At 43.0% G+C, this 13490-nt stretch overlaps 1 protein-coding gene across 2 annotated transcripts in view; it reads left to right on the forward strand.

The window, feature by feature from the left end:
* The window catches only part of RBM23 (RNA binding motif protein 23), a 43795-nt gene that overhangs the window by 26803 nt on the left and 3502 nt on the right, over window positions 1–13490 (forward strand). For both annotated transcript variants that reach the window (XM_040354286.1, XM_040354281.1), the window contains exons 6-11: window positions 2561–2620; window positions 5488–5605; window positions 5694–5846; window positions 6288–6425; window positions 6522–6587; window positions 10000–10204. In XM_040354286.1, the coding sequence (XP_040210220.1) occupies window positions 2561–2620; window positions 5488–5605; window positions 5694–5846; window positions 6288–6425; window positions 6522–6587; window positions 10000–10204 (740 nt within the window). The remainder of the gene's footprint in view (window positions 1–2560; window positions 2621–5487; window positions 5606–5693; window positions 5847–6287; window positions 6426–6521; window positions 6588–9999; window positions 10205–13490) is intronic.

Below are 13490 nucleotides of genomic sequence, written 5' to 3' on the forward strand. Positions count from 1 at the left end.
GGCTCTGGCTGTTTACTTTCAGCGACCATTGGCGGCGCACTCTGTGGTGCGTACGTTTGTGCAGGGGGTTCGGCATGTGGCCCCTCCTGTGCGTCCTCCACTGCCCCCATGGGACTTGACTCTGTCCCAGAAGGTGGTCTTTCTGGTGGCAATTACTTCGGTCAGACAGGTATCTGAACTGGCGGCCTTGTTTTGCAAGGCTCCTTTCTTGGTCATCCACAAGGATAAGGTGGTGCTGCGGCCGCAGCCATCATTCTCTCCAAAGGCTGTTTCGGCCACTTTGCATTCCTTGGACGTGCATTCCTTGGCCCTATGGGTGTACTTGTCTGCTATGGCTCCGTTTCGGAAGTCGGGTTCACTGTTTGTGTCGGTGACTGGTCCTAAGAAAGGTCTGGCGGTCTCGTCGGCCACCATTTCTAGGTGGATCAGACCAGTCGTGCTCCAGGCCTATGCCCTAAAGGGGCGGGCGCCTCCCTTTCAGGTTATGGCGCATTCGACCAGGGCGATTGATGCCTCTTGGGCTTTCCGCCATCAAGCGTCTGTGTTACAGGTCTGTAAGGCAGCGACCTGGTCGTCAATCCACACCTTCTTAAAATTTTACAAGGTGGATGTGAGTGCATCTTCGGATGCCTCCTTTGGCCGCAAGGTTTTACAGGCGGCTGTTTAAGGTTGAAGTTCCTCCGTTGAGGAACTCTGGTTTGTTTAGGGGTGAAGTTTGGTTTTCTGTGATTTTCCCACCCCTCTAAAAAAAAATTGACACTGCTTGGGGACGTCCCTAAGGTCAATTGCTGCTCTGTCCGTCCATGAACGGACGAGAAAATTTTCAAGCAAAAATAAAAAAATACGATTTTTGTACTGACCGTAAAATCCATTTCTCTGAGTTCATAGACGGACACAGCACCCTCCCCTCCTTTGTTTGTACTGCTTACTGCTTTACGAACTGGGGCTGCATGATGCAGAGAGAGGGATGAACCCCCTGGGAGGTGCTATACTGAGAAGTGTTTTAACACTTGAAGTGCTGTTTTTTCTGCCTAGTCATCTCCTGAAAGGAAGAATAATAAACCCTAAGGTCAATTGCTGCTGTGTCCGTCCATGTGTGTGTGTTTGTGAGATATATATAGATGGATATCTCACAAATTATATATTTTTTGCAGAGACCCTAGAGAATAAACTGGCGATCGTCGCAAATTTTTTATGTCGCAATATTTGTACTGCGGTCTTTCAAGAGCAATTTTTAATGTTGAAAAAAATACACGGTCAATAATAAGTTAATTCAATTTTATTTTATTTTTTTCTTGTACAATGTGAAAGATGTTATGCTGAATAAATGGATACCTAACATGTCATGCTTTGAAATGTCTCGTGAAATGGCAACAAACTATGGTACCTAAAAATCGTAGGTGCATATTCGCTTTCTTTCCTGCTCGAGCACGCAGGGACAGAGGGGACACGTATAAAAAAAAAAAGTTATATATATACAGTATTTAGGGCTGTGGAAATTAAAGATTAATTCCTCGATTAATCGTAAAAAAAAAATATTCGGTACTAGTGGTGCAACGGATCGTAAATGATCAGCGGAGCTCCGCTGCTGCCTCGGCCATAGGAAAGGCCGCGGCTTCAGCCTAGCTCCCGGAGCGGCGGCCATCTTGGTCCACCAAGGGGCGGCCTAGGTGAGCCTAGAGCGGCGTGCTGACGTCATCACCCGGCCCTTAACTGCTTGTGTTCGGCCGGCTTCTCTGGTAAGACTAAGAAAGCACTAATCTTCCTATACAGTGGGGGAGATGTCTGTGGATATTACAGTGAGGACTATATATGATGGTGATCCGAAAAATGTATAAACGTTTATAATTGAAATTAGTCGATTTAAAAAAAAAAAAAAACATTAATGGAACACGGAAATTTTAATCAGTAACAGCCCTTATATAAAAATGTTAACATCAGCCCCGGGAGAATTTACCCCTTTCCTTATCAGCCCATTTTTTGCGATACAGCACACAGTATCGCGCCATTGACAGACGAGTAAACCGGAAGTGGTGTCGCTTCCAGGATTTTACATCGGAGACCCGATCAAAGCCGAATCTGGCTTTGTGTGGGATCAAGGTGGCAGGAGGGGGGTGGGGGATGACGTCTCCTCCCCGCTCCTTTTAGGATATCAGCCGAGTGGCTTTTAGTTGCATCGGTTGTTATCACTAAAAAGCCAACCGCTGGCTCCAGCTCCTCCACTGTCCTTTTTAAATATGAAATGTAATCATATACAGTATGTGAACAGAAAAATCTTTGGCAAGAAGATTGCTGTAAGCGATGTTAATAAATATGGAAATGTTTTTTTAACTACAGCCTTTTTTCCCCTCAATAGTAGAGGTTTACATTTTTAAGTAAAAATGTATTTATTGCCCCCCCCCCCCCCCTCTTAAATATTTTTTGATGCGCAGAAGGGCTATTATAACCCACCTACCTTGTATTCGCTTCTGAAAAAAATGCTTGTATAATAACCCTTTATTTAATGTTTTTGTTTGAACAAAAATGAACTGATAATCGAAATAAATACTTAATTTGACAGGCGGCGCCACACACGTAGCAAAAGTCGCAGCCCCCGACATAAGGAAAAAAGTCCCATCAGGTATCTTTTGGTTGCAAAAAGTGTTTTGTTTAAAAATGTTTTATTCTTATTTTGCTGTGCTTTCTATGGGTACAGTGCACCCTGAAAGTATTCACAGCGCTTCACTTTTTATGTTACAGCCTTATTCCAAAACTGATTAAATTATTTTCCTCAAAGTTCTACAAACCATACATAGCCTGTAATAACGTCAAAGAAGTATGTTTGCAGTATTTGCAAATTTATTATCAATAAAAAGAAAAGAAAAATCCCATGTACGCATAATGCTACAATCTTGGCACACCAATTTTGGGCAGTTTCTCCCAGTCTTCTTTGCAGGACCTGTCAAGCTCCATCGGGTTGTTTGGGAGAGCATTGGTGCTCCAGCCATTTTTAGATCTCCAGAGATGTTCAAGTCTGGGCTCATCAAGGACTTTCACAGAGTTGTCCTATAGCCACTCCTTTTTGTTATCTTGGGTCATTGTCCTGTTGGAAGATGAACCTTCGCCCCAGTCTGAGGTCCAGAGCACTCTGGAGCAGGTTTTCATCAAGGATGACTCTGTACATTGCTGCATTCATCTTTCCCTTGGTATTGACTAGTCGCCCAGTTCCTGCTGGTGGAAAACATCTCCACAGCATGATGCTACCACCACAATGCTTCATTATTGGCCAGGTAATGAAGACTGCCTGGTTTCCTCCAGATATGATGCTTGCCAGTCAGACCAGAGAATTTTTCTAATGGTCCGAGTCCTTCAGGTGCCTTTTGGCATACTCCAGGCGGGCTGTCGGGTGGCTTTTGACTGGTCACTCTACAATACAGGCCTGATGGTGGAGTGCTGCTGAGATGGTTGTTCTTCTGGAAGGTTCACCTCTCCACAGAGAAATGCTGGAGCTCTGTCAGAGTGGCAATCTGGTTCTTGGTCACCTCCCTGACTAAGGCCATTCTCCCCATACACTCAGTTTGGCCAGGCAGTCCAACTCTAGGAAGAGTTCGGGTAGTTCCAACTTCTTCTATTTATGGATGATGGAGGGACACGGTGCTCATTGGGACCTTCAATACTGCAGAAATGTTTCTGTTCCCGTTCCCCAGGTCCGTGCCTTCATATAATCCGGCCTCTGAGGTCTACAGACCATCCCTTGGACTTCATGGCTTGGTTTGTGCTCTGACATACTGTTAACTGTGGGACCTTATATAGACAGGTGTGTACCTTTCCAAATAATATCCAATCAACTGAATTTACCATAAGTGGACTCCAATCAAGTTGTAGAAACACATCAAGAATGATCGGTGGAAACAGGATGAGATTGAGGTCAATTTTGAGTGTCACGAATACTTGCACCCCTTTCACACTGAGGTGCTTTTCACTTTTGCACTAAAAAAGCTCACGAAAACCTATTTCCATTAAAATCAATTAATGCTTTCACACTGCGAAGGTGCGCTGGCGGGGCGGTGAAAAAAAATCTTGCAAGCGGCATCTTTTGGACCATGTTTGGAGAGCTAAAAAAAAAGCGCCTCAAACGCCCCTCTCCATTGAAATTAATGGAAAGCTCCTAAAAAATAAATAAAAAAAAACTCTTCAAAAGTGTCCGAAAATCGCTTGGTGTTCTACTGCCAGTTTAGCAATGCCTTGGTATAAAAGTACATGTGATATTATTATTTAATACATTTGCAAAGATTTCAAACAAACTTCTTTCACGTTGTGGGGTATTATTTGTAGAATTTTGAGGAAAATTAGTAATCTAGTAATCTATTTTGAAATAAGGCTGTAACAAAATGTGGAAAAAGTTTTTGAGTGCTGTTAATACTTTCTGAATGCACTGTATATTAACACTTTCAAATGTACCCGCTTTGTGTTAGCGATGGCTGATCATGCCCACTCATATGTAATTGCTCATGTGGTGAGCACGAGCGAGTGATCGGCCCTGGGCGCAGTCAGTCAGCGTCTAGGGCTGATCACTCGAATGCGCTCGCTGCATGAACGATTTACATAAGTAACTGTATGAGATTAGCTGTTTGAGCCGACAGCTTCCCATTGATTTTAATGGGGCTGCCTACTCGAGGGTTGAATTCAAAATGCCAACACCAGACAGGCAAAGCAGGAATACCTTTTTTGTATGTTGAGCATTTTGTTTTTAGTGCTTCTTGAGTACTCTGGAATATTTATGGTAGCTTTTTGGTGATTGCTGTTTCAGTGGTTGGCACATTATAGCTTCAGGGTTATGTTTCGGGACAAGGTACTGTCTTTCGACCTAAGATGTTGTGCTGACATACTATACATTTTATTTCTCTGTTTTAACCCCTTCATGATCGTAAAGCCTGGACACAATTCTTCAACTTTGACATGTGTTAGTAAAACTACATATCATTGCAGCTACTTGTGTGTCCAGGCGGATTATACCCTAATCTTTTTTGGACAAATTGGGCTTTCATTTGGTGGTAAATGGTAACTTTTTAAATTAACAACTCTAAAAAATTTCTTCTGCTCCTGATGATTGCAGCAATACCACATATGTGTATGTTTGTACCTGTAGTAGGACCCAGAAACAATGGTTTACGTTTTTTTCTGCCCTAGCAATCTTTTGCTCCATTCAGAGGAGGAAAAAAAATATGCATGTCCGGGCTTCACAGTGACTGATCACTGAGGAGTCCCGATTCCTGATTTTGTTAGTACAGGACCCTGGTTCTATGCTTGTAGCTCACTGTGCAGCATGCTCCCAGCACAAACGCTGGTACACATATATGTGGCATCACAGAAGACGTCCCACTTAATTGAGGCTACATATGTGTACAGGCGGCGGGAAGAGGTTAACTTTACTGTATGTACAACACTTTATTCATGTCTAAATACATATGAATTTTTGTTTAACACATGTTTTTAAATCCCTACCAGGCAACCAGAACCTATCTTAACTCCAGAAGAACGTGATGCAAGAACAGTATTTTGTATGCAGCTGGCTGCTCGCATTCGTCCACGTGACTTAGAGGACTTTTTCTCTGCTGTAGGAAAAGTAAGATGATCATCATAATAAAGGCTTATGTGTTTGTTAAAAAATCCTGTAACTGACCTGTCGCTTCTTGTGTTTTTTTTTTTTTTAGGTGCGAGATGTGAGAATTATAGCAGACCGAAACTCTCGCAGATCAAAGGGCATTGCATATGTTGAATTTGTAGCTATCCAGTCTGTACCTTTGGCCATTGGCCTAACTGGCCAGAGACTGCTAGGTGTACCAATCATGGTACAGGCTTCACAGGTAGGCATTGTTAATTTCTCACAGATTTGTTTTGTTTTTTGCCCATTTTTGTGCTTTGTAGGACAGAGGAAAAACTAAAATTTTTGATATTTGACCTGCAGTCCTTAAGACTTTGTCGCCTTTGGTTGCATTATTTAAGTGTTCACTGGTCTGGTTCATAGCTATAAACATGAAGCGAATTGCCTGTACATGTGCTAGGTCTCTTTTAGCCTAGGAATGTTTGTGCAGTGTTGTGTCACATTGTACTTACCTTCTTTTACCAAGATTCATACTATTCTACACCACAGTTCGTATTTGGCACTGAAATATAGTGCGGTAGCTTTGTCGGTTGTAAAGAGTGTTGGCACAAGGTAATTTTTTGTTATTGGGTAAATAGGAGAAAGTGTTGTGAAAGAGCGACTGCTGTTAACTTTTTTTTTTTTTTTTTTTTCCTTTCTATAGGCTGAGAAGAACCGTTTGGCCGCTATGGCAAATAATCTGCAGAGAGGAAATGCTGGACCCATGCGTCTCTATGTAGGCTCTCTGCACTTCAATATCACAGAGGACATGCTAAAAGGAATTTTTGAACCTTTTGGAAAGGTTATTTACGCTTTTCATTTGAATGTATAATTTTACTTTTTTGTTTTTAGTTGTGGATTCTGTCAATGCTAAAAGAAGAATCATTTTATTTTTCAGATTGAGAACATTCAGCTTCTTAGAGAACCTGATACAGGGCGATCCAAGGGTTATGGATTTATCACGGTAATCTTTGTTTTTCTGTCAATAATTATCTAGTGCGAATTAGAATATGTAAAGCCATGGTAGAGTCTAATATTTAAACCTTTTGCTGCCAGGGCATTTTTTTTTGCACACAAATCCCCAAAATATTTTCTGAAACCAGATACCCTAGAGCAGGGGGAGGCAACCTTTTGAGAGGTGGAGATCTACCTGAACAACATTGAGATCAGAGATCACCAGGATTTGGCACTTTTTTTTTTTTTTTTTTGCACTGTTTTTCCTCATGGATAAATGCAGGTATCTACAATGACCTACAGAAGACAATAGTTTTCTATGTGTCATGACCATACCAGAACACAGTTTCTCTGTGTTCCAGACGTGTGCATAATATCGTATCTCACTGGATGTCCCTGCATGTCGCCACACAGCAAACGCAATGCACCAGGCTGCTGTGCGGTGACATACAAAGGAAACTGATATGCTTAAATGTGCATCACACTCCCCCCCCCCCCCCACCAGTGGCTCACTGCAGCTGAAATGGACAGATGCCAGCACACTAAACTGTTTTGGGTTTGTGTGCAATCAGTATGAATGGTCTCTTAAATTTGCGTGCGTCTGTAAAATGGCAACAAAATTGACTACCCTATACTTTCCAAAGGCAATGCTTTAGAAGCCTGCTACAGGTAATCGTATTAGCATTACAGAGGTAGTCTGATGCTAGAATTTTTTCCTTTAACTCCGGCATGCATGGTTCAAAGTGATATGTATCTCAATGTTTTAATGCATAGGTGTCCCTGATTTTTTTTTTTCAGCACATTGGGGGACAAAAGGTCCTCCTTATGGTAACTATATGACAGGTTCTCTTTAATGGCTGTTCTGGGAGAGGTGGGAGAAAGCATGTCCGCGCCGCTCTACTTGCTGGAACCCGCCATGCCAGTCCTGGGGGCGCGCGTTACTGGGAAGTTTAGAAGCAATACGGTGGCTGTGGAGGTGCTGGAGTGCTTCCACCTGACCGCCAGAATTTGGCATGTGAGAGATGGGGGGAGGAGAAGAGTTTTATAATTGTACAATAAAAGCATGGCATTGCAAAATTTTCATTTGAAAGGGAGTAGTCGGTCGAAAATGATTAACTAAAATTTAAGTAGCGACAAAGAAAATTTATCGGAAGGAAAGAGGAATCATTCAGGCCGATGTTTAGTCTGTGGCTATTATGCTCAAGCTGAGAATTTATCTTCTCATTACTGCAGCTGTTGGCTCTACCTTAAGACTGTCAACAAGTCTTTCCCCAAAATTTGGAGACTCCACTTTCTATTTGGATTGTACCTTGTCAAATTATGACTAGCTGGTAAAATCCCCTGTAAAGAGAACTCGTCACTACTGCAGCTGATATCTTGCAGGTTTTGAGAGACGGAGGCATATCTAATTCTGTGATTCATCTGATGCTGAAAGCTAGGTAAGCTACTTTCGGCAAGGCCTATCAACGGACATGAAAGGCATACTCTGGGCTTCCACCTTAAGCCTACTTTCACACTGGGGCAGGAGGTGTTAACGGTAAAGCACTACTAATTTTAGTTTTTTTTAGGGGTTTAAGAGTTTCTCTTTGGGACAAATTACCCCCTTCGTACAAGTGGGTCTGGACCAACATTTTGCTCTCTGCGTCTTGTATTCAAAGTCTTTCATTTAGCTCCCTCCATCTGCTCCCCCTAGTTCCCTACTTCAGAAACTATTTGAACCCATTTTCTACTACTCTCACCCATAAGTTCATATTCCTTGTAGCCCAGTTTCTGCAAATGGAGTGTAAGGAATCCTTTCTGGCTTGAATAGTTCAGATCCAGGACTCTTTTTGCCACCTCATCCAGGACATCTTTCATCCTTTTGTCAGGTTTGTTTGTTTTTCTAAAGGAAATTTCGTTCCTGTTGTCTTGATGTTCTGACTGTGAGAATCTGTTACTGCTTCTTCCTAAAGTCTAATTCCTTTTCCGTCTCTGCCTTCTTGTTATACCATCTCTAGGTGTCTCAGGCAGACCATCATCCTAGCCTGTTTTTTCTAGGATCTTGTTCTACTTTTACCCTCTATGTATTCCGAGCGACAACAAAAAAAAATGGGGGGGAGGAGTAGGGAAAAAACATAAACAGTGGTGTCTCACAATAACAAAATCACAATCTTTCTTCAACCTTAAAGATTATTTCAAGCAAAATTAAATATATATGCTCCAACAGCAATACATTTGAAAATTAAAACATTTCTATAAATGTTGATGCATTTTTAAATGTTATCCAGGTCTGACACACCCTATTAAACTTCTGTATAGTATCATTATTTTCAGCTACCAGTATCTCCATATGCATAATACCATTAAGAGTCTCAGTCCACTCCAGAATTGTAGGGACAATAGGGGATTTTCAATATCTTTGTATGCATTGTCTTGCTGTTGACAAAAAAAAAAGATTTTTGAGTAGTTGAGGTGAGAAAGAAAAAAGAGCCAATTCAACAGAATTATTGATTCATCCACAACAATCTTTTATATAAGTTTATTACTTGGTCCCATAGTTTGTAAATAGAGGTACAGGCCCACCAGAGATGGGGATAAGTTATCTGTAGCGACATTACAACGCCAACATCGATCTGATTGTGATGGAAAAAAATTGGGTTTAAATTACCTAGAGTGCAGTACCATCTAGATGGCAATTTCAAATTGCGCTCTTGGGTGTCCCAAGCTACTGAAAATTTATGAGTGTTTAATAACAATTTTATCCCAATCTTCCTTTTGTGTTAACCTGTTTTAATTCCCGCTCCCATTTGGTCGTATATTATGGTAAACCAGGTGAAAAAAAAAAAAAGTTTTAAATAATTTAACGGGTAGGGTTTGAAATAGGTATAAATACTTTGGAGGAATATCCATCTTAATTGAGTTAATACGGCCAAACCATGATAAAGAAAGCTTTGACCATAATAACAATTCAGCTTGCGTTCGTAGTAGAAGTGGAAGATCTGTTGGAATTTTAACTCCTAGATATTCCAACTGTTTGCCCACATAAACTGCAAAAATTGTTTACCCGATTGCAAAGCTACCACCTTGTCTTCTTTTGCCACATTCTCTAATATCAGGTGGATGTTTTGGCCTCAAATTTCAGGCCTAGGTCCTTCTGGCTGCTGATTGAGCTGCAGGCAGGCCCCATTTTTGTCTCCTGAACCTTAGTGTTTTCTGTTTTTCCCACTCCTCTGTTGGGCTGCTTTTAGACTTCCTAACTTCTGTGTTCTTCAGTGAGGGAGGAAACATTTTTATTTATTTTTTCCTTTTGCAAAGTACTAAAATACATTTTTGTAAGTGAATACTGTGTGCAGTTATGGTTAGCAGGAGGAAACTACCATTGGTTGGTAACTTTTTATGCCTGGAGTTGCGCTTTTGAGTGCTCATTTGATTTTTTCCTCTAGTTTTCAGATGCAGAGTGTGCTCGGCGAGCCCTGGATCAGTTGAATGGCTTTGAGTTGGCAGGTCGACCTATGAAAGTTGGTAATGTGACAGATCGTGGTGATGGCAGTACAGATGTTTCGTTCCTCGATAATGAGGATCTTGAACGCAGTGGGTTTGATCTGGGGGCAACTGGAAGATTGCAGCTCATGGCTAAATTGGCAGAGGGTAAGTTTACACAGTAATTAATATTTTGTATTCCACAATTCATGCTGCAATTTATTTTTCTTAGTGGCTGTAGGTAAGTTTTTAGTAAGAATGATTATGTGTGTGTGTGTGTGTGTGTGTGTGTGTGTGTGTGTGTGTGTGTGTGTGTGTCTATAAGATTATATTGCGTGGGTTAAAAGTGCCCTGCTAGCGGCCGATTACCTTCTCAAAAAAGATGTTAAGGCGCTGCTTTACTGCCAACGGCTTCCACGCCCCAGTGTGAATGCAGCCATACTCTCTAAATCTGATCTCTCCTCTGCCCTCAAACACAGATCTTGTTTGATCAGCTGCTTCTCTGGCTGTAATTGCTAGGGAATGATGGCACTGAAACCTTCAGTGACAAAACCCTTGTTGCTTTCATCTTCATGGATGTTCCTCCATCTCCTCTGTAGGCAGGCTGCTTGTCTCGGTCCCTGGCTCCACTGGTGGATCAAGAGAGCCCACGAATGGTTGGTGAAGGGCGGAGGTGGTGGGGCTCCCGAGCGCTATAAAAGTGATTTAGGCAGCTGTAAAGCCTCAGATCGCTTTTACTGGAAAGCCAATTGCCAACTTAAAAAAAAAAAAAGTACAGGGGTCCCCGAGTTACGAACATCCGAGTTGCGAACGACTCCTACTTACGAACTGGGATTTAGCGAGGAGCTCCAAGAATCCTGCACTCCATCCTTAGCCATCCCTGAACATAAATGCTGAAAAACAACCTAATTGCCTGCTCGTTCCTCTCCATACCCTGCTGTGTCCTGTGCCTGTATTGCGGCGATCCTGCACACCCGTGGCTGCCGCCATCTTCCGGGCCTGTGCCTTGCTGAAGTGAGCTGGCCTGGCTGCGAGTTAAGGTGCCCCCCTCGTCATCCTGCCTGCCCATCCACATGCCTGGTACGGTCCAGTGGCCTGCCGGGCTGCTAAAACCGCCTGTCACAGCCGCGGCCTAGTGAAGCCTGCAGATCACCGCTTTTTCCTGCTCCGCTGTTCCGACTTACAAAACAAATTCGACTTGACAAACCTACAGTCCCTTTCATGTTCGTAAACCGGGGACCCCCTGTACCAGAACGATTGCTGCAGCCATGATCCTGGTGTAACTGCTTCCTTCCCAGGATGTTTATATACGTATGCTGGGCAGCAAGCAGTAAAGTGCTAAAGTCACATCTAGCATAGAGCGATATGTAATTTCTAAACCCATCGATGTAGTTTTTGTAGGGTGCAATAGGACCTATATAGAGTTGTAAATATTGGTAAAATCGTTGCCTTGGAATTCCATATGCCTACGTATGATCCGTATACAGCTGATAATTTGTCATGTCTGCACTGCAATCCAAACCTTTAAAATTTCCCAACTTTAGGGTAATTTAGATGACCTTAAATGGGGTATTATCCCTCCATAGTACAATATTGATTTTGCCTTCTGCCATATAGTATCTTGCATCTGTAAAGTGGGTACAGGGGGGAATAGGTCGACCTCTAGGTTGGAAACTAAAGCACCCCGCAGAGTCGATGAAGTAAGTCTCTTCTTCATGTGGTTGGAACAATCAGGGATGCCTCATCCTGCCATATATTGCAGTTGTAATACTGTATAATAAAGCTTGGCGTTGGGGACAGCCAACCCTCCTCAGTCCTTGGGACATTGCAGCTAGTCAAGATTAATCCTAGAGCAACATTGCTTTCAAGTAAGACTCTAAAATAGAGTGTCTATATATTATAGCAACTGTGGGGCCCATGACATTTTTTTTTTTTTTTTTTTTTTAAAGTTCTACCTACAACGATGAGCTAGCTGTAGGTTTGCACCATCTAGTACATTTCTGTTTGAATTTATGTAGCAATGGTGTAAGATTCAATTTTAGAGGTTATTGCCAAGATCTTTATGGCAATTCGGGAGGTTTGGGATGATAAATGATTTGGTGCTTTTATGTGCCGTCTTTGTATTTTATTGTGCCTTTTTGTTTTAAAGCAAGTTTGGTAGTGAACTTGGTATACTGGTATAGCCTTTCCTGCTAAGGTTAACACGCACCAAACCAGTTAGGAGTAGAGGTCGACTGATTATTAGAGTGGCCGATTATTAGGGCTGATATTCACATTTTTCAAATAATTGGTATCGGTCAGAAACTTACCGATATTGGTCAGACCCCCCTGTCCCTGAGGGAGTTCGCAGACCTGTATTGCCAGTCCTTCCCCCTAAGCCTTTGCCACTCTCCTCTTCACTAGACCATGGCCGGTATCGCAGGGCTGGATGGGGCAAGAGTGGGAGCTTCTGGCGTAAAATTTTCACATTAACCACTTCCATACCAGGCACTTGCGCACCTTTTTGCCCAAGCCAATTTTCAGCTTTCAGCGCTGTCGCACTTTGAGTGACAATTGCGCGGTCATGCTACACTGTACCCAAACAATTTTTTTATCATTTTGTTCCCACAAATAGAGATTTCTTTTGGTGGTATTCGATCAGCTTGGGGGTATTAATTTTTTGCTAAACAAACAAAAATGTGGCTCTGGTATGCGGCACTGGTGGGCACTCATAGGCGGCACTGGTGGGCACTGATGGGTGGCACGGATGGGCACTGAGGGGTGGCACTGATGGCATTGCTGGGCATCACTTGTTGATCCCATATTGTGCCAGCCAGTGCCCATTTGTGGGCACTGATTAGCATCTATTCTCCCTTTTTTTTTATTTGTTTTTATTGCCCATTTCCCTGGTGGTCCAGTGTGGGCTTCCCAGGGGGGGCTGCGCTGATAAACAATCAGCGCGAACCCCCCCTTACAAGAGAGCTGCCGATCTCCTCTACTCACGTCTGTCAGACGCGAGTGAGGAAGAGCCGATCAACGGCTCTTCCTGTTTACATCGTGATCAGCCGTGATTGGACACGGCTCATCACGTGGTAAAGAGCCTCCGCCCGAGGCTCTTTACGGAGATGGAGGGTGTCAGACACCCCGCATCACCGATCGCCACGCGGTGCGCCGGCATGTTATCCTGCTGAATGTCAATAGACGTCCAGTCAGGATTTCAGAACCACTTCCCGAACGTCAATTGACTATTGACCGGGCGGGAAGTGGTTAAACAGTAGGTGATTGGTTGCCGGGCGATACTAGCAGGCAATTTCCAGCCTGGTAATGTGAAAAGGTATCTTCGGCAGCTTCTGCGCCCTCCTCCATCCTGTACTGTGATACAGGCCAATCTCTGCTCTGCTGTACACCTTTGTAAGGTAGGCTAGTTCTACATATGTACGTGTGTACAGAGGACACCACGATGGGGTGGGGGTGC

This window comes from Rana temporaria, chromosome 1 (genome assembly GCF_905171775.1).
Source record: "Rana temporaria chromosome 1, aRanTem1.1, whole genome shotgun sequence".
NCBI lineage: Eukaryota > Metazoa > Chordata > Amphibia > Anura > Ranidae > Rana > Rana temporaria.